Source organism: Cicer arietinum, chromosome 4, assembly GCF_000331145.2.
Source record: "Cicer arietinum cultivar CDC Frontier isolate Library 1 chromosome 4, Cicar.CDCFrontier_v2.0, whole genome shotgun sequence".
Taxonomy (NCBI): domain Eukaryota; kingdom Viridiplantae; phylum Streptophyta; class Magnoliopsida; order Fabales; family Fabaceae; genus Cicer; species Cicer arietinum.
The window spans coordinates 2,334,337-2,354,355 of NC_021163.2; the positions used below are offsets into that span (position 1 = coordinate 2,334,337).

Consider the following 20,019-nt stretch of genomic DNA (forward strand, 5'->3'; position numbering starts at 1 on the left):
AAAAAACATCACAATGCGATTTATCGGATATTATTATTTGTAAAGACAATTTACTAATTGTAGAAAATGTTCGCTCAAAAATAGAATAACTCAAGTTTTTCCTAGCAGAAGGACCCCGCCTCCGCATTTCTATTAAAAATCAACGATGAGAAATAAATAAACTTAAAAATTGTATCACAACGGTTTTATCACTACAAACATTATTATTATTATTTTATTAAAGTACCCCTTTTTCCCACGCGCGTGCGCCAAGCAAACGTCATTCATGCAACCCTTCAAGATCGTTAGTACCTAAATGTTGGTGTAAGGGGTCAGTTCATCCCACGGCAAAATTAGACCAAATAATAAGTTAACAACCATAAAATATAAATATAAAATCTTTTTGTAATAAAAGATTTAGAGAAAATGATTTTTATAATTCATAAGGTGTACCAAAAATTATAAAATATATCTAAACAACAAGTAGTAACTCACCTTAGAATAAATAATTATATAAAAATATTAATGGCAATAAAATGTATGCAAATTATGCATGTCCTAAACATACATGATCCGGATATAGCCAGACATTAAGGCGTCCACACAGAAGTCACCCATACCAATGGGGAAAATTAAACCAGCCACTAAGGCGTCCACAAAGATGCATATGGTATGTCATGACAATGATAATGATGTTCGAAAATGTACAAATCGCTAGCCACTTAGGCAACCACAAAGAAAAATCATACACAAATAACCAGCCACTTAGGCAACCACAAAGAAAACTATTCATTAATGCATTCAAAAATCAATTTCCTCATATTGGTAAATGAAAAATAAACTTTTCATCAATTTCATCAAAACACGTATATTGTTCATAAAAGTCAAGTTTTAAAATTTAAATACTCAAGAATCAAGGATTAAAATTAAATACATCATAATAAACATGTTAATGACTACATCATTATAAAAATTATAACTTTATAATTAAGTACTCTAAAACATGTATGACATTGAGCGTTTTCACAACAAACATATTGATGAAGGAATGGTAATAAAATATAATTCTATAATTAATTTCATCAAAATAGAGATATTACTCAAAAGAAACAATCAAAGCATGATAGTTAATTTCTTTACGACGGAAATAAAATCGACATTTTTCTTTTAATACATTCAGACACCATATCAATATCTTACGAATCGCTAATTTAATATCTAACCTAACTCTGCATGGGGAAAAGCCCTTACCTTGGACGCTTTCCTTCCACGTACCACTATATAGCCCTCGAAAATCTCACCAAGATGAATAAAAGTTTATAGCTCCGATCAAAAAGCTAGGGAATGTAAGGATGGTTGTTTGAGTGGCTTAGAAAATATTTGAGATAAATGTAGTGTCGGTAATGCGTGTGAGTGATTATGGCTTATTTTCCTCTACTGTAAGTTTAATCGTGTCCTAAGAAGGAGAGGTGTATGTGACTAATAAAGGAGGCATAAAGCTGATCAGAGAGAATGAATAATTCTCTTCATTGAGTTTAATTGCACACATGAATAAGGAATTAAATTGGAATAATGCCATTCAATGACCAACCGTTAAGAATTAATTGGCATTCATGTATTTATTCTTGCTAGTTACACATTTGAATGGACACAATATAAATTAAATTTTATAAAATATAATTATAAAAATAGTAGTGTGAGTGATTAAATTTGACTTAGTCAAAATTGGCTTGGTCATTGTTCACTCTAAGACAAATATTTCTACGAGTTTTAATTAGTCAATAATAAAAATCCCAATAATAAATTATTTAATATGAAAATACTTTATCAAATAATTAAACATTCAAAGAATAATTATCTTACTATCGTCACACTAAATTAATAAAAGGATAAACAAAACTAATGATTTTAAATTAATTAATAAAAAAAAGGGTGTTACAAAGGAGAGAAAGGCAAGGCCAAAATGACCATCAATGAAAAAAGAAGTCATTACTAATATGATTCATCTGTGGGAAAAGGGACACCACCGGAATGATCGTCGGTGGGAATAAAAGCCACTGTTATAATCTATTAATAAGAACTAAATTGCATGACAAACACCAAAGAAGAAGCAACGCGACTCTAGTGAAACGAAGCCATGATCGATCAACGGAGTGAGAAAATGTATTCAAAACAGGAGAGACAATGGTTGTTTCAGAAAACTTGTTGGAAAACTTTTCCAACATCGACAACGGATGGAAGGCAGCAGTAGACGGCGGATCTTGGAAGCACATGAGCTCGCGTGGAGCAACTTTTGACCTAAAAATATCTGGGATGTGTAGATTCGGAGATTCCGCACACAATGGAAGTAGGTGTAACTGTAGCCCGAAACTAGAATGTGAGAGCAGATTTGAAACTTCGAGGTGAAGGTGCGATTGGCCGACCAAGCAGCGACTGAGAGGCATCAAAACATGTTGGAATGTTGGAAAAGAGAAACTATGATTATATTCCCAAACTGTTGGGAACTCGGCAGCGGAATAGAGGCGAGATCGTTCAAGAAGGATCGAAATAGGCTCTAGAACATGTGTGGTAAACATAAGAGATCTAGCAACTTCCAGGATGCGTCTATTTTGTCTTTCTGCTACCCCATTCTCCTGTGGGGTGTCAACACGAGCTTTGATGAATGATCCCATGGCTGTCCAAATATTCTCCAAGAGACGTTTCAAAGTACTTTCTTGCATTATCTGTTTTTAGAACCTAGATTTTGGTTTGAAATTGAGTTTGAACCATGTTATTGAATTTTCGAAAAATTTGACCAAGTTCAGACTTTTCTTTCATAAGGAACAACCATGTTATTCTAGAATGATCATCCACAAACAACACAAACCATCTAGATCCTGTGATATTTTTTATTCTAGATGGTTCCCACACATTGCTGTGAATCATGGAAAAAGGATGAGAGGCTTTATAAGGTAACATATAATAAGAATGACGAACATGTTTAGAAAATTGACAAACTTTACATTGGATTTTTATTTTTGCATAATGAAGGAAACAATTTTTGAAGATACATAAAACTTAGGTGACCTAGACGATAATGCCACAACATAATAGCACTATCCTTATTTTGTTGGTTGGTTGACTCAACACAAGCTGCATTGTGAGTTTTCTTATAGGAGGATGATTTGTTTGAAGAGGATAGAATCCTGAGCAAATCTTAGCACTCCAATCGTCCTCCCCGAATCCTAAGTCTGAAATTCACACAAGTTTGAGGCAAATTTAGCAACACAGTTAAGATCATTAGAAAGCTTACTCACAGATAACAAATTGCAATCCAAGTTTAAAACATGTAGGAATTTTTTTAACTCTATATCTTTTGACAGAGTGACCAAACCTATACCAACTACTTTAGAGAATGAGCCATCAACAACTTTTACAGATAGTCCATCATAACATGGACTATAATGATGAAATAGTGATTTATCCCCCATCATGTGATCTGAAGCACCCAAATCAACTATCCATGGCTTATGATTTCTAGTTTTAGCAATAAAAGCAGTTAAGAAATTACCTTTGTGAGCTAATGATGCAACTTTGGTACCATTTTGGAAGGACATATGAGAGAACATCTTTTGGAGGGATTCAATTTGTTCTTGACTAAATGGAGTGGATTGGGGAGCAGCTATGTGATTTACTTTTTTAGTTGAGACATGATTGCCTCTACTTTCCCTGTCCATGGTGGATTTTGAAGGTTTCCAATCAGTGTGTTTCCCATGTATTTTCCAGCACGTGTCTTTAGCGTGACCAGTTCTTTGACAATGATCACACCAAGGCCTCTTCTTCTTTAACCGCTAATCTCCAGAATGATGGTGGACTCCTCGGACAACAAGTGCTGACTGATTTTCCATGGTAGCTATTGTAGAGGACTCTCCCAACATCACTTTCTTCCCGCTTTCTTCTCTTCGTACTTCAAAGAAGACTTCTTTGGTAACTTGGTAAAGGCTTGGTTCCAAGTATCCTTCCTCATACTTCATCCAAGTTCTTGTTAAGTCCCATCAAGAACATGAAAATTCTTTTCTTCTCAACAATCTCCTTGTATTTCTTGGAATCAGCCAAGCAGGTCCAGCTATGTTCTTCAAATAAATAAAGTTCTGCCATTGACGCGTGAGAGAGTTATAAAACTGTGGGACTATTAGATCTCCTGTTGCAAATCCTGCAAAGTTGTCTCAATCTCAAAGACGACTGATGTGTTTTCTTTGCTCAAGTAAATCCCTCTTATTCTAGGAAACAAATAATGCTTAATCAACTGTATTAAAGTGGCAGATTTCCACAAAAGTAGATAGAGCTCTAAAAGAGTTTATAAAGAGCGAAACCCCTCACCTTACAAGCCGATTTTGCAAGGATGAGTTAGACCCGATATAAAAATCTAGGAGTATATTTAACTTTCATAGCTCTAAGAAACACTCTCGAGGATGTATCTGCAAATTATATAATTGTTCATTTGCATGATCCAAAAATGTTGTGCATAGATAAATATAGAGATACACCAATCAAGTTTGAACATTCAAATTTCATTAATAGTAAAATACACTTCTATTTATTTTCTAAAATTGTTCCATATAATGTCATGATAAATTTACTGATACATGAATTTTGAATTTTAGAAGTACCTTCTTGAGCAACGGGCAACTGTCGATGTTGATGGAGGGACATTGTTGAATGAAGACTATGACATCAGATCTGTAAGTTTTTGATGCCGGATAAAACTCAAGTTACTATTAGCCATTGTTTTGTGTCAAGAAAAAAAAATGGATTTATATATGTTGCAATAGAATATTTTAGTTATTGTATGTGTATGTGCTTCGTAACACCCAGTTGAACTCTTGCATTGAACATTTCTTAAATTTTGGACTTAACCTAAAATCTACTTGTAAGGTGAGAATTATCCAAGCTTTATAAAACCATATTTAAACTATATCTCTAGCCAATGCAGGATTTTGGGTTTTCTTCAATTACCCCTCATTGCCATTGCTATAGGGTCTGGTTATAAATACGATTTTACTTTTATTGTCAACTTCAATCCCATAAAACTGGTGTCCAGTGATTAGCCGTCCCATATGAATTGCAAAGTGCTATGATCTCTATCACGGGTTTTCAATCTTTGTTACTCTCAGTTCCTTTTTAGTCGTCGTTTTAAGGTTATTTACACATAACAAGAAAATTAATAATTTTTTTTTGTTGATAAATTTATTTATCCTTTTGTTGTAATACCCTAAACTATTTATTATCTAATTCTACATATTTCTCTCTACAATAAACAGTTAGGGTAGTTTTGACAAAACAATAATTAATTTTGCTTTGAATTTTGAAAATCACACGTAAATAGGAAAAAGAAACTTCTTACAAAACACTTAAATAGGAACGGAGAAGGGAGTATCATTTTAATAATTCCCTTATTTGATCCAATCTTGTTTGCCTTTCTATTCCTACAATTACCTTTTAATTCTTAATTTGCTCTATAGGATGCCCTCCTTGCATTCATGGGCTTGGGTTTCTATCAGTGTTCAATTAAAACATGATCTAATTATTAATTAATTATGAATATAAATTTGCTAGTATTTTGAATTTCACTCAGATTAAGCATAATCTCTTCAAAGTTGAAATTGGTGCTTAAGTGAGTTTCAAACCATTTGTTTTGATAAACTCTAATCCACTGTACGTACTGCTCAGTTGTGATAAATTAATCCTTGCTGTACATCATTTCAACAATCTTTGTAACACTTCTGGCAGTATTTTGTTCCTTGTGTTCTGTCACTATGATTTGCAATCCCAGCCTATCAACTTCCTCATCCCCAACAGTCAAAATCTAACCTCCAATTCATTGGGATTTTCACCAAATTGATTAGATAGTTCAGACTCTTAAGTTATGTCGTATAATTTTTTTCTCTTCGTTTAAGTCCTTTTAAAATATATTTTGGTCCGAGTTCCTATCATAAAGGGACCATTTTTTGTTTTTTATATGGGGACTAAGACGAAAAAAATAAGTATACTAGGCAAAAACATATTTAAGTCTGTTCAAATTTCATAATCCAGATCTAATCTCTTTAGCAGTTAATAAGTTGAACTTTAAGTCTACTGGTTTTCTAGAACCCTGGTTATTATTCCATGACAAATGGTGGTAACACACTCTTTGTTCACCCAAAAATTGGAAGTGTTAAATATAGTGTTAAGGAGTATTTGCTAGCTATGGGGATGTAAGTGAACATACATGAAATATTTTTCAAACACTATTGTATGAGTTGTACTCTTCTAGAACAAGAGTCCTTTTGTAAGTTAAAGCTCTTCTGGATTTAATTGTGTGTAATATGCATCAAGCCATCAAGGGCATTTGATGTTTGGCGGAAGATGGTCCAAATTATATAGTTTTAACTTTTAAGTTTAACTTTAGTGTCTTTTAATTTTCATATTAATTCATTTATACCTAGATTTTCTTCATCTAAAGCTTGAATTGCACCTTTATTCAGGTTCTTCAGTATCTATTAGATGATGTCTCTGAGTTTCTGTCTACCAAATTCATTGAGATAAGAGGGGACAAGGAAATTGCAGAAGATAAAGGCTGCACTTTTGCGCTAAAAGCATTCATTGATTATTTATTTGAGCGTGAGAAAGAAAATTTCCGTGCTCGGAGGAAGGACAATGAAAATTCTGTGACATTGACTACCATTCATCAGGTAACTATCCCACTTGATTATTTTTTTTTGGAGTTAAGTTCAATAGTAATGCAAATTCAATCTCATTTGACCTGTAGGCAAAAGGTTTAGAGTGGGACTTTGTCTTCATAGTTAAGGTATGTGATAATAATATTTAGAATATTTTCATTTTGTGTAGCTCAAAAGCAAGTGGATGAATGTGATTTGTGATATTTTTGAAAAACAAATTTTCAAATGTTTGTTTATACCTACTATTTATTCATGTAATCCTTGGACAATTATAAGACCAAATTTAGGGTATGTATGGTTGTGAGGAGAAAGTGAGAAGGGAGAAAGAAGTGAAAAAGAGTGTGCAAAATAAAGTAAATTTGATGCATTGTTTGTTACAAGAGAAAAATGAGAGAAATAGAATAGCAAAAAGCTTGTATAATTTTTTGAAAGACAAAAAGTATACTTACACTAAAAAAGTCAATATATAGTTTTACTATTTGAATTGAATTCCTTGTCGAAATTACTTCATTTTTTAAATTTATTTAAGATATTGAATTATTTCAGTTGATTTAATTGATTAATTATATTAGTATAATATAATTAATGTGTTATTTTGAAAATTTATTAAAAAATAATTAAACTAATTTAATTAAATTATATCAGAGTGGTGGATAATTGTTCAATTCATGTTAATCTTCATATGAAATTTATTTTTTTCATTGTTTAATTTGAGCCAAATGAAAGAACTTTTTCATAATTCACAGTGCCACACATTTTTGTTACTGAATGATATACACGATTTTATTAATAAGAATTTGACTTTTGTATACGGAGAAAAGAAATGAAAACCCAAGGAAGATAAACAAGACTGGAATAGAATGAGACAATAACAGAGATAGCCAATCCAGGGTATAAATGGACAGTTGAAAAGAATAAAGATGTCCCCTACCTGTTAAAGTCATTATTTCTGATTGGTAAAATGTGTCATTTCCATTTGAGAATTCTCCTTTAAATAATGTCGATACAAAATGATATGCCTTGCTATAACGGCTAATCTGCAGTTGGACTAATTAATTATGAAAATAATTACATAATTACAAATATAATCAAATCTGCACAATTAATGATCATGAAAACTCCAATTCGATTGACACTACCTTCCTATAAGATAGAAGATTGTAAAAAGCAATGAGACTCACTTTTTATCACTCTATATTTTCAAACCAAACTAGAGTAAGTCAACCTTTCTCTACTAATTCTCTCCACTCTATTTCTTTTATAACAAACACACCCTTAGTCCTCATTAAGCTACAACATGACCATGCATAAACTTGTGTGAAATGCCTTCTTTAGAAATTAATTGAAGATTCAGTAGCACAATTTCCAAAATGTTGCAGTTCACATAGCAGTGGGATATAGCATAATTGCAATCTGTTCTATATGATTACTTTGTTCTTGAATGGTAATTTCTTGCCTCTTCAACATGTTCTCTAATGTTAGTCAAAAAAGTTGTTCTAATGTTAATTTTTTACTTATGTGACCTTTAATAATTTTAAGGCTAGGAATTTTCTCGGGTTAAAATGCAACATGATCTTGCACCTATGCATCAGAAATATGAATCATATTAAAGTAAATATTTTATCACTAAGTTAAGTAAGTGTTACAGTACAGAAGGAGGAATAAATTTATCTTCATTGCAATTTGACTTTTGATATTTGACTACCTTGTTTGGAGGTCATATTTTCTTGAGTTATTATGAATGCTGTTTTGGTATATTAAATAGGCAAATGAATCTGAGATCCCTCTATTACATGATTTCAAAGGTGTTGTGAAGGACACTGCACCCATAGTTGAGGTACGTTATTATTTCTTTGATAATTTATTCTATCATTTTCCGTCTTGTAGTTTGTGTCGAAGAATCAATTATCAATGCAGAATTAATTGATTCGGATTTGTACAGCTCATTATGATTTTCTATAAATAGTAATTAGCTGTCTTTTCTGTTTGTTACCATATTTAGAATTAGCTTTTATAGGGAGATCAATTTCCCTAGTTTCTAGTCGAGATTTATGCTCCAGTATCTGCCCTATGTATTCTATATATACCTCCTATGTATTTCTCATCATTTTCAAGGAAATATAAAGTATATTTCTATATGGTATTAGAGCACGATCTGAACCATCCCTAACCTAGCACCGCCTAGCCATGGAGGATCCCAAATCTGATGAATTGCTCGAAGTGGAAACTGGGTCATTTCCAACCAGCTCACAGCCTCACACGATGGGCTCACTCACCTCATCACAAGTCATAAATTAAATGGCCAAAACTATACCAAGTGGGTAGGGTCAGTCAAGATCTTCCTCCAAGGAAAAGGAAGGGAAGGCTACATCACAAGAGATTCTAAGTGCCTGAGAAAGGAGACACAAACCTTAAAAAATGGAAACTTGAGAACAGCCAAATAATGTCATGGCTGCTAAACACCATGACAAATGAAATTGATGAAGATTTCATGTTCTATGACACTGCAAAAGAGATATGGGATGCAGTGAAGGAAATATACTCAAATGTGGACAACACACATGCTGGATTTGAGATAAAAGGCATTCTTCATGACCTTCGACAGGGAGAATCCTCTGCTACTGAGTATTTTAACAAAATTAATAGATACTGGCAGCAGTTGGACATATATGAAGAGGTTACATGGTGCTGTAAAGAAAATCAGAATATAAGGAACTGGTAGAAAAAGATAGGATTTACAAATTCCTATTGGTACTAAACAAGGACCTTGACGAAGTTCGTGGAAGGATTCTTGGAACCAAACCACTTCCCAAAGCAGGAGGAAACTCATGCTGGGGACACCCACCTTAGTTCCATAGAGCGAGAGCTCTGCAATGACAGCAAGAGGAAATCAGTCTCGGCCACCTCAAAAGAAAGCCCGCCCCTAGTGTGATCATTGCAAGAGACCAGGCCACACTAAGGAAACATGTTGGACCGTACATGGAAAACCTTCAGATGCCAAACAGTTCAAAGGAAAGGAGGGAAAATGCAACACAAAATTTAACCATCAAGAAGCTGAGGTAAATTCAAATCCATCTCCTTTCAGCAAAGAACAAATGGAGGCTCTTCAAAAACTACTTTAGCAGATTGTGTTAACTGCAGAAATAGGTGGTACTGCCGTAGTGGCTCAAAGAGGTAATTTCTTACATGCCTTAAACACTAGTAAGGAAATAACAAAGTCATGGATTGTTGACTCAGGGGCTTCAGATCACATGACTGGAGATCTTACTTTGTTTAGCACTAAACACCCCATTGAAAAATGTCTCATATGGAAAGTTACAGGTCCTTTGAAGCAGCTGTTGACAGCATAGAAATTCCAATAAATATTCAAGAAGCACTGCAGAAACCGGAATGGGCAGCAGGTGTAACAGAAGAAGTTCAAGCACTTGTATAAAATGGCACATGGGAGATCACCACTATACCAGAAGGGAAAAGAGCAGTAGGATGCAAGTGGATATTCTCGACTAAGTACAATGCTGATAGAACTATAAACATGTTCAAAGCTCGGTTGGTTGCAAAGGTGGTGGTTTATGAAGAGACTTTCGCACATGTTGCTAAAATTAATTATGTTCGGGATCTACTATTTCTGGCAGTGAATCTAGATTGACCCCTGTACCAACTAGACATAAAGAATGCATTTCTAAATGGGGAGTTAGAAGAAGAGGTTTATATGCAAATACCTCCAGGATTTGAATCACCCAGGATCTCCAACATGGTGCTCAGACTTCGCAAATCTCTATATGGCCTCAAACAATCACCAAGGGCATAGTTTGACAGACTGACAAAAGTTGTCGAACAAGATGGTTTTGTTCAATGCCAAGTAGACCATACTATGTTTTTCAAACACTCTTGTGGATGGTAAGATAGCTTTATTTATTGTCTATGTTGATGATTTCGTAAATACAGGAGATGATTATGAACAAGTCAACAAGTTAAAGAAACTTCTAGCCAAGGAATTTGAAAGGACTTAGGCCAACTCAAGTATTTTCAAGGGATGGAAATTGCGCAGACAATGAATGGTATTTCAGTTTCTGAAAGGAAGTACACTCTGGATTTGCTTCAAGAAATAGGTATGCTTGGATGTAAAGCTGCCAATACTCCCATAGAACCAGTAAAAAGGAGTGAAGAGGAGAATATACCAGCTGATAAAGATAGATATCAAAGTCTAGTTGGAAAACTAATCTATCTAACTTACACCAGGCCCGACATTGGCTATGCTGTAAGCATGGCTAGTCGTTATATGTCAAATCCAACTGAAACTGACATGAAAAATGTAAACATAATACTCCAATACCTGAAAGGTACACCAGGATGAGGACTCTATTTCCAGAAGAACTCAAACAGAGGTATTGAAGTCTACAATGATTCAGATTGGGCACGATGTATATCTGACAGGAAATCGACTACAGGCTACTACACATTTGTATGGGGTAATATGGTAACTTGTAGAAGCAAAAAACAGTCTGTTGTGGCTAGGAGTAGGCTATTGCACATTTTGCTATAAGTGTTGATCATATTCCATCATGCCAGCAAAATGCAGACATTCTAACAAAAGCCCTTCCAAGGAATGCATACGAAAATATCAGATCCAATCTGGGTATGATTGACATCTGCCACCAGGATTGAGGGGGAGTGTGGAAAAATCAATGCAGAATCAATTGATTCGGATTTGTACAGCTCATGAGGATTTTCTGTAAATAGTAATTAGTTGTCTTATCTTTTCTGTTTGTTACCATATTTAGAATTAGCTTTTATAGGATCAATTCCCCTAATTTCTAGGCTAGATTTATGCTCCAGTATCTACCCTATTTATTCTATATATACCTCCTATGTATTTCTCATCATTTTCAAGGAGATATAAAGTATACTTCTATAGTTTGTTATAGATTTTGGTTATGATTCGTTCTTATCTGATTCCAAGGAAGAGAGACGTCTACTATATGTTGCAATGACCCGTGCTCGACAGAGGCTTTATATTCTCTATGTCATGATGGACTCTAATTGGCAGGTTTGTCCAGCATAACTTTCAGCTCTTTTTATAGTTTTTGGGTTCTGCTAACTTTGTGTGTCTCTAGATGCTTCAACCTTCACGATTTCTGAAAGAAATTCCCCATCATCTTCTAGAGTTTCAGGTATGTCATACTGCCTTGTCATAAACGATTGTGAGTCTGACTATGGTATTATTGAATAACTTTGAATTTCTTTCCCTTTCTGTTGTATTAGTTGTTCCCTTCAACGCATCTTCTTTCATATTTATGTCAAAACGTTCCATAACTATAATTTTAAGCTTAAATACATTTACATCCATTGAATTATCTCTTAATGTTATATGTACATGGCTTTTACCCTTATCTGTCAGATATTTTTCTTTAAAATTACATTTTTAAAATTGAAAAATACCAGGGTACCAGCTAGCTTATGCTAATGTCACTTATTAGAATATATAAATATCTGTGATATTATGTTAGATGTTAGAATATCGTAGTTTATCTTCTAGGATCAGTTTCTAATCTTGTAGTATCTTAGATTATCTCCTACGATTAGTTATCAATATATTAACAAACTTATTCTTGCTAAGCCCTTGGTTAAGATGCCAGTTGTTTGGAGGGAACGAATGACAAACAAAGAATACCAAAGTCTATGTTTTCTTTTATAAATGAAGATTAACCTCAATGTGTTTTGTTCGATCACGTTGAACAGGATTATGGGCTATGCTTATAGCTGTCACAATATAGCTTCAATTGGAGCTCCACTACTATCTTCAGTTCCTTTAGAACTCTATGAATCCACAAGACGTTCACAAATACCTTGATCCATTGCTCTAAACTCAGCTTCGTCACTGCTTCTAGCAACTGCTGCTTGTTTCTTACTTTTCCAAGTTACTAGGTTTCCCCACACAAAGATGCAATAACCTGAAGTTGACTTTCTATCCATAACAGATCCTGCCCAGTCTACATCAATAAAATATAGCCACAATTTTATCACAGATTTTCTTAAAGAATAGACTATTTCCTGGTGTTGCCTTCAAGTATCTTAAAATTTTGTAAACAACTTCAAGATGTTATCCGAGGTGTGCATAGATTGACTGACAACACTAACAGAAAAAACAATATCAGGATGAGTATGAGTCAAATATATCAGTTTTCCAACTAATCGTTGATATCAGCCAATGTCAACTGGAGTGCTTCCTTGCTCCCAAAGTTTTACATTTGGGTCGATAGGAGAATCAACTGGCTTACAACCACTCATCTTGTAAGAGATCAATAACATATTTTCGTTGAGACACTACAATTCCTTTGATCTAGCCACCTCCATGCCAAGAAAATATTTTAGCGGACCCAAGTTTTTTATTTTAAGTTCTCCAGCTAAGTTTTTTTTTTCAATTTTTCCAACTCTGTCACATCATTTCCTGTAAGAATTATGTCATCAACCTAAACTATCAAAACACTTATCTTCCCGTTTGAGTTAAACTTTGTGAACAAGGTATGATCCGCTTACCCCTGAGTATATCCCTATTATTTTACCAACTATGTAAATTTCTCAAACCCAGCTCTTGGAAGTTGTTCTAGCCCATGCAAGGAATTCTTCAATCTACACACTTGTGACCCAAATTTGTCTTCAAAACCGAGAGGACAATCCATATACACTTCTTCCAAATCACCATTAAGAAATTCATTTTTTACATCAAGTTGGTGTAGTGCCTAATCTAAGTTAGTAGCAACAGGAGCAAAGGTCTATGAGTAGTCTACTCCGTTGGTTTCAGTAAATCCTTTAGCAACCAATCAAGCCTTGTACCTTTCGATTGAACCATCAGAATTGTACTTCACTGTAAAAACTCACTTACAACCCACAATTCTCTTTCTAGCTGGTAATGTCATAGCACTCCAAGTGTTATTCTTCTCAAAAGCTTTCATCTCCTCAAGAACAACTTCCTTCCACTTTGGAATTTCTAGAGCTTTTTGTACATTCTTTTGAATCTCTATGCAAGATAAGTGAGAGGTAAATGCAGGAAAAGAAGAGAATAAGCTTGAATAAGATATGAAATTGACGTAGGGTGCGTGGTACATGAATGCCCTGGCCCCATCTTCGTTGTAGATGCATTGTCTTGCCTTGGACCTTTCCGTATTATTGGTTTAAAGCTTCCAAATGTGGTTTTGAAAAGGACAGACCGTGTTTTGCTTGATTGCTTCCCTGAAATTTCTCCCAAGCCAATGAATATTTCAACTATATGGCAATGCTATCTTTCTCTTATATTTCTCTACCATCTTTGAGTTGACACCTGACACGAAGACGTAGATACTGCTAATGTCAAAAATATGGTACACTAACACCGATACATGTATTTATTTATTATAATTAAATAAAATATGAACAGTATTTAATTATTATAAAAAATATATATGTGCATTTGAATTGAGCAATTTGTTTCATTATAAAAAAATTCTAAAAAGTGATGTAGTCAAATTTAGTCAAACATGGTACACTAACACCGATACATATATGTATTTATTTATTTAGTCTTTGACCTTCATACATCTATCTACTACGGAAAAGTTCAAAAGTGATGTAGTCAAATTTAATGTCTTTAACCCCTCAAAAGTGATGTGCAGTAAGTAACCTAGTAGATGTGTTCCATATGTACGTACCCAAGGAGTGTCTTTAACCTGGATATTGACGCATATTGGTCACAGAGACACGACTAATCACATATTACGTAGTTATCATTTTGATTTGTTTCCTGAGTCTTATATTCTTATAAGCAGGTGTTAGTGTTTAGTCTTGTATATCCTTATAAACAAGTAGTGAGTCAGCGAATAGTATATACTTGTGTAGGGTGAGATAAATATGCAAGAACTACAAATAAAGCTAGAAGATCATCAAAAGGAAACTGCCGACTGTAGCACTGATTTGTTAATTGAAAAGCAACAATCGGAGGCTGGTTTGGTCCCTGTGCGTAATGACCTGCTCAACAATCATTTTAGTGGGTCTTCTGATGAGCTTGCAGAATTTGCAGAGGCAAACAATTACAGTGACTTCTTAAGAAGGTTTCTCTTTTTATTTGGACAATTACATTACTATTAAGCGGTAATGATCTCAGCCATAAATGATTTTAAAAGAGATTTTAATCATTACATATCTTTTGCAGATTCAGTGTAGAGGACAGATCTGCTGTTTCCCATTTATTCCATCAATGGGCCAAAAAGAAAGCATTTCAAGATCCAAAGAGGTTGCTAGATAAGGTGACTCTATTGTTGTACTGGAATTATCTGTGTGTGTGTGTGAGGTATTTATCTTGTTCATTCCTAGCGAAGGAATGGATTCTCAGGCTCCAAGCTATTAGCTGAAAAATATTACACTACATGTGAATCCCTCTTTCTGGTAAATGTCCCCTTTAATCAGATTGGATTCACTTCGTCTGTCTATAACTGAATTATCCTCCCTTGCACACTCAACACATACATTACCTCCCAACTATTTTGGGGACTTGGGTTTAGGCCTCTGAGAAAATACTGGTAAGGCCTTCTCTCCCGGCTCAGCAATCTGACCTGTGTATCCACAATTCAATTATATTTCGGGCAATGGATGTGATTTTCCACTGGAAAGCATTTTCTAATTCAAGTCTAGAGGTTGATAATTTTATAATTCTTCTTGGCAAACATATATATACATAACTGTTTGATATTTTTGTGTAGTTTATGGTTATCAGTATTCTATTATTATTAAAAAGGGAAAATGTGTTGCAAATTTATTACGATGAAATGTATTTTTTATAAAAATGTCATTCAAACTTCTAAGCAGATGCACGATTCTTAAACAAGGTTGTCGACATTTATGTAAACTCGTAAAATCTCCATAAACTTAACTTGTAAGCTTGACTCATAGACTTGTAAAAATGCAAAAGTTAATGTTTGAAACATCTATTACAGTATCTAACTAACTGCTGGACATAGTTGACAAATCACAAGGATCAAAATTACAGAAGTTAATGTTTAAAACATCTATTAAAAAGTGAAGGATGGTGGGACTGAGCTTCCCCTATTTGATAGATGTTTACCGCACCTTGTTGGCGTACTGGGTTCATTGCAAGCTTGCAATGTGTCCTTTAGAAAAGCTAAGAGAAAAATGTGATAAAGTAGCAAAAGATGATAAGTCTGAATAAATCTTAGTACAGTAATTTTATGCCAAGAAGGATTCCATTTGTACTTTATGGTTTATACCAATCCCTTCAAACAAAAGTGCTGGAACTCTAACTTACTGAGACTCATGTGAGTTTTCTTATTATTCGGAATTACAAACTAATTGAATTGATCAAGTCCCTTATTATCGATTTTAGTGTGTATCGTTAGTGAGGCATTTCACGTATAATGTGCATTATGAAATTTACGATTTCTTGTGTAAATGATTATTGTGCATGAGTATTACTCCCTCCATTCCACTATATAAATCATTTGAGTAAAATTTCCCATTTTATGTCATTTTACAATATCAATGTCGTATTAATGTTGTTTTTCCTTTTATACCCTTAACCATTTATTATTCTCTCTTTTTAATTCTTGTAAACTATATTTCCCATACCATTAATGAAGAATAATTTTTATAAAATCAACAAAATTAACTACATTTTTTAATCCATGTCATTTTCTAAAGTGGCTTATATTGTGGGATGGATGGAGTATTAAATTAGCTTGTTTGAAACTAAAAGTTTCCCTATTGGATGTTCAGGTTGGTTTTGTAATTGATGAACGCCTTAGAGAGAAGAGGAACAAAAAAAAGGTCTGTGGTATCATATCTTTCTAGACTGCTTGTTTTTTCTCACATATCATTGTCTTGAATATTTATATTTAATTCAGATTAACAGATTCTCAGTTACGTGGAATGGTTCTAATGGATGAATTCTTTGTCATTATTAATAGTGAAGTGAATGAGCATGTTATTTTTTGGGTTGTGTTGACTATTTCCAATATTTAAATGTATTGAGATAATCTCCTTATTATTTCACCTGCATTAGACTACGCTTTAGATATGCAACCCATAAGTGATTACAAATATGGTCTAAGTAGTGCTTATTAGGCTTGGACACTCCACACCTTACAAAATGGTTTTGTAGGGATGAGTTAGACCCTAAGTCCAAATTTTAAAATTAGATTTGTTATTGGGGTAAAATATGTGTAGTCCTGCACGTGAAGGGGTGTTGAGATCCCTGTTATTCCACCCGCATCAGTCCACACTTATGATGTACAATCTTGAGGGCCAGTTGAACCTATCTTAGAATTGTTGTTGAGCCATAATCTATGCTATTCATCCTACATTTTGAGATTCCATATGTTTTGTTTGGACGCAGCGGGGTGTTTTGTGATCTCTGTTATTCCATCTACATTAGTCCATGCTTCATATGTGCAATTTATGTAGGTGTTGAGAGTCCTACGTCAACAAAAGATATAGTCTAGGTAGTGCTTAAAAGGCTTGGGCTGTCCTAACCTTATAAGCCGATTTTGTAGGGTGAGTCAGACCCAAATTCAAAGAAAATGCATTTGACTTGAAATGATGTCCATTATTTCATATACGGTTATTAATGGGTTCGGGCCTCTGTAAAAGAAAGTGTTCGGGACCATATGCTGATTTACATATTCTTTTCTAAATTTTCTTCCAAAAACAGGACCTAATTAAAAGGTTTGGGCTGTCCTAACCTTATAAGCCGATTTTGTAGGGTTTGAGTCAGACCCAAATTCAAAGAAAATGCATTTGACTTGAAATGATGTCCATTATTACAGATACGGTTATTAATGGGTTCAGGCCTCCGTAAAAAAAAGTATTCGGGACCATATGCTGATTTACATATTCTTTTCTATATTTTCTTCCAAAAACAAGACCTAATTGTTCTTTCTCCATCTTATAAAACAAACCATTGCCTTTACTGACATCAGTCTGTCATATATTGTTCTCAACTTCTCAATACTTCTCTTGATATATCGTATGCAATCTCTTATAATTTAACTTTCTTTTATTGTGAATGTCTTGTAAACAATCATTAATCATTTCCAATGCCTTGTTTTGTAATTGCAATATCAGGATTTGTTGAACTCACTGAAGTCCTGCTTATGCTGTGATGAAGCAATGCAGTATGCACAATATGTAAGTGCCTTTACTTGTTGCTGAAGCCAAACATGGTTTCATTTATGAGATACAGGGAACTTTAGAGGAAATGGAACTTTTGTATTAACCTGTTGAAATCTATCCGTGTAGGTTTTGAGATGGGAGCAAATTCCTGCTGATAAGCGTGCACATCTTATGAAGGAAAAACAGGTTAGCTGTGCTTTCCCACTTCACTAGCTATCATTTAGAATTTATGGGATCTGTTAGAACATTAGCATTCTTATTATTTTATCTATCTCATGGCGCTAGTAAACTTATCTTGTACTAATAATGCTATAGTAGTACATGACCTAGATTATTAGTATAAATTGTTCATACATATCTCTTATCATTCACTCTCTTCTCTTTTCTTCCTACTTGAATTTGAATATATCACCTGCATTTACAGGGATATGTATACAAATATATATATATGCAAGAGGAAATAATATTATGATCCCTGATCTCCGGCATCAAATCAATTAGTATTGGCTATCTATAGTAAGGGTTGATATCGTATCTCCAGTGAATGTGGGATCAGGACATCTAGAGCATGAATAAATGCAGAGAGATCTCGGAGAGAGAATTTGGACAGAAATTAGAGAGAGAAATATTATTGATTGAGTAGAAAATAAAAATGGTATTTTGGCATTTTAATTATAGCTTATACTTGGAAGAAAAAATTGTACTATGGTTTCGTGAAAGACAAGAATCAATGTTTTTGTCCATTCTCATTACTAGGTTTTAAATCAAGTTTGGTATAACTAGAGTTGTGTTGTTCAAACGCACCCATAGACTGCCATGAGTTTTCCTTGTTATTCTGGTAATGAAGCTGAGACTTAAAACATGTTTTGCACTTTTCAGGAACATTTCCTGAAATTAAAAGTTGAGAATGCAATGGGTTCGGCGACACCAACTGACAAGCAGGTAAAAATTCATGTGAACGGACATATTAGGCCTTTCATATTTAATATTTTTGGTTCATTCTTTTCCTGAAATATTTCGTTTTTTTACTAAGGTATACAATTAATGATAGAAATATATAGTTTTTTCACCTTAAGTTTATAGAAATATAGAAATTATGCAATTCTATGGAGATTCATTCATTGAGTAAATTATTTGCATTGATAGTTTCAAGAGTTACACAACTTGTAATCATCACTTGAAGTCTTTAAAATTGCTTTCTACTTTCCTGCTATGACCAGTTTCATTTTTTTTTTTAAATTATATTATCCTATTTATCTTGTCTGAGCTTGTGTATATTCTGCTGCATACGGCTAGCTAGCACAAAGCAACCTACACTGATTCTGAATATATCTTCCAAAAGAAAAATAGATTTTGTAATTGTGAGTTTTATCATCATGATTGGATATTTTACTCCAATCACTCATGTTTTTTACTTATTGCAGATCTCATATTTGAAGAAACTGGGGTGCACCATGACCCCTACATCCCGCCTCCATGCATCTCATCTTATTGAGCAATACAAATCATTATAACAAATTTTCATTTTTGATCATCTACTAAAGTTAAGTTTTGTCAACTTCTACGTTATGGAACAGTTATTTGCGTTAAATTATTAAAGTATTTCACATCCTATAGGGTCTCATTGAGTATAAGAGCATCCACAACTGGGTGCTTCTCCTATCTAGGATCAAATTAAATAGACATCCCATTGTGGACGAAAAATTTGGATGATTCAATGTAAGGACACTTTTCTTTTTGTTTTTTGGTGCTTAATAAATAGTGGTGAAAATAAGGAAAAGAAGTTATTTATTTTGGCATCCATGTTGTACCAAGTCAAAACCAGAAAAATGGAGACTTCCCGTTCAAATCATATAATATATGATTCTTTCCATACGTATCAATCATGTCCCTCAACAGTCTCATGTATATTTTTTGATTAAATATTTTCATATATTCGTGTAGTTAATTAGTTAAGCTTATATAATCGGTTTATCAACTTTATAAAAGAGAACGTGGTTGTATATATGCTTAAAGTATGCAACTGATCCTCATTTCAACAACTTGGGTAAAAGAAATTTTGGATGAGATAGGAATCTCTCCTGGTTAGTAGTATCTGGTAAGTTGGAATTCCATTGGAGTAATGTAAGTTTCCACATGCTACCCGATTTATAGCACAAATAAAATTATTGTTAATTCGCTAAAT

The 20,019-nt window shown here is 33.8% G+C and overlaps 1 protein-coding gene across 3 annotated transcripts in view; it reads left to right on the forward strand.

The window, feature by feature from the left end:
• Positions 1 to 19,707, forward strand: part of LOC101489723 (ATP-dependent DNA helicase SRS2-like protein At4g25120) — a 40,721-nt gene extending 21,014 nt beyond the window's left edge. Inside the window, exons 17-29 of one of the 3 annotated variants that reach the window (XM_012714331.3) lie at positions 4,626 to 4,700; positions 6,483 to 6,689; positions 6,767 to 6,805; positions 8,443 to 8,514; positions 11,638 to 11,724; positions 11,792 to 11,848; positions 14,550 to 14,761; positions 14,863 to 14,956; positions 16,440 to 16,490; positions 17,787 to 17,849; positions 17,961 to 18,020; positions 18,714 to 18,776; positions 19,259 to 19,707. In XM_012714331.3, coding sequence (XP_012569785.1) covers positions 4,626 to 4,700; positions 6,483 to 6,689; positions 6,767 to 6,805; positions 8,443 to 8,514; positions 11,638 to 11,724; positions 11,792 to 11,848; positions 14,550 to 14,761; positions 14,863 to 14,956; positions 16,440 to 16,490; positions 17,787 to 17,849; positions 17,961 to 18,020; positions 18,714 to 18,776; positions 19,259 to 19,348 — 1,170 coding nt within the window. In that variant the 3' untranslated portion in view covers positions 19,349 to 19,707. Of the gene's footprint in view, positions 1 to 4,622; positions 4,701 to 6,482; positions 6,690 to 6,766; positions 6,806 to 8,442; positions 8,515 to 11,637; positions 11,725 to 11,791; positions 11,849 to 14,549; positions 14,762 to 14,862; positions 14,957 to 16,439; positions 16,491 to 17,784; positions 17,850 to 17,960; positions 18,021 to 18,713; positions 18,777 to 19,258 lie in introns of those variants that run through there. The other 2 variants (XM_004495186.4, XR_012162768.1) reach the window with 2 other exon arrangements.
• The last annotated feature ends 312 nt before the right edge of the window (positions 19,708 to 20,019 follow it).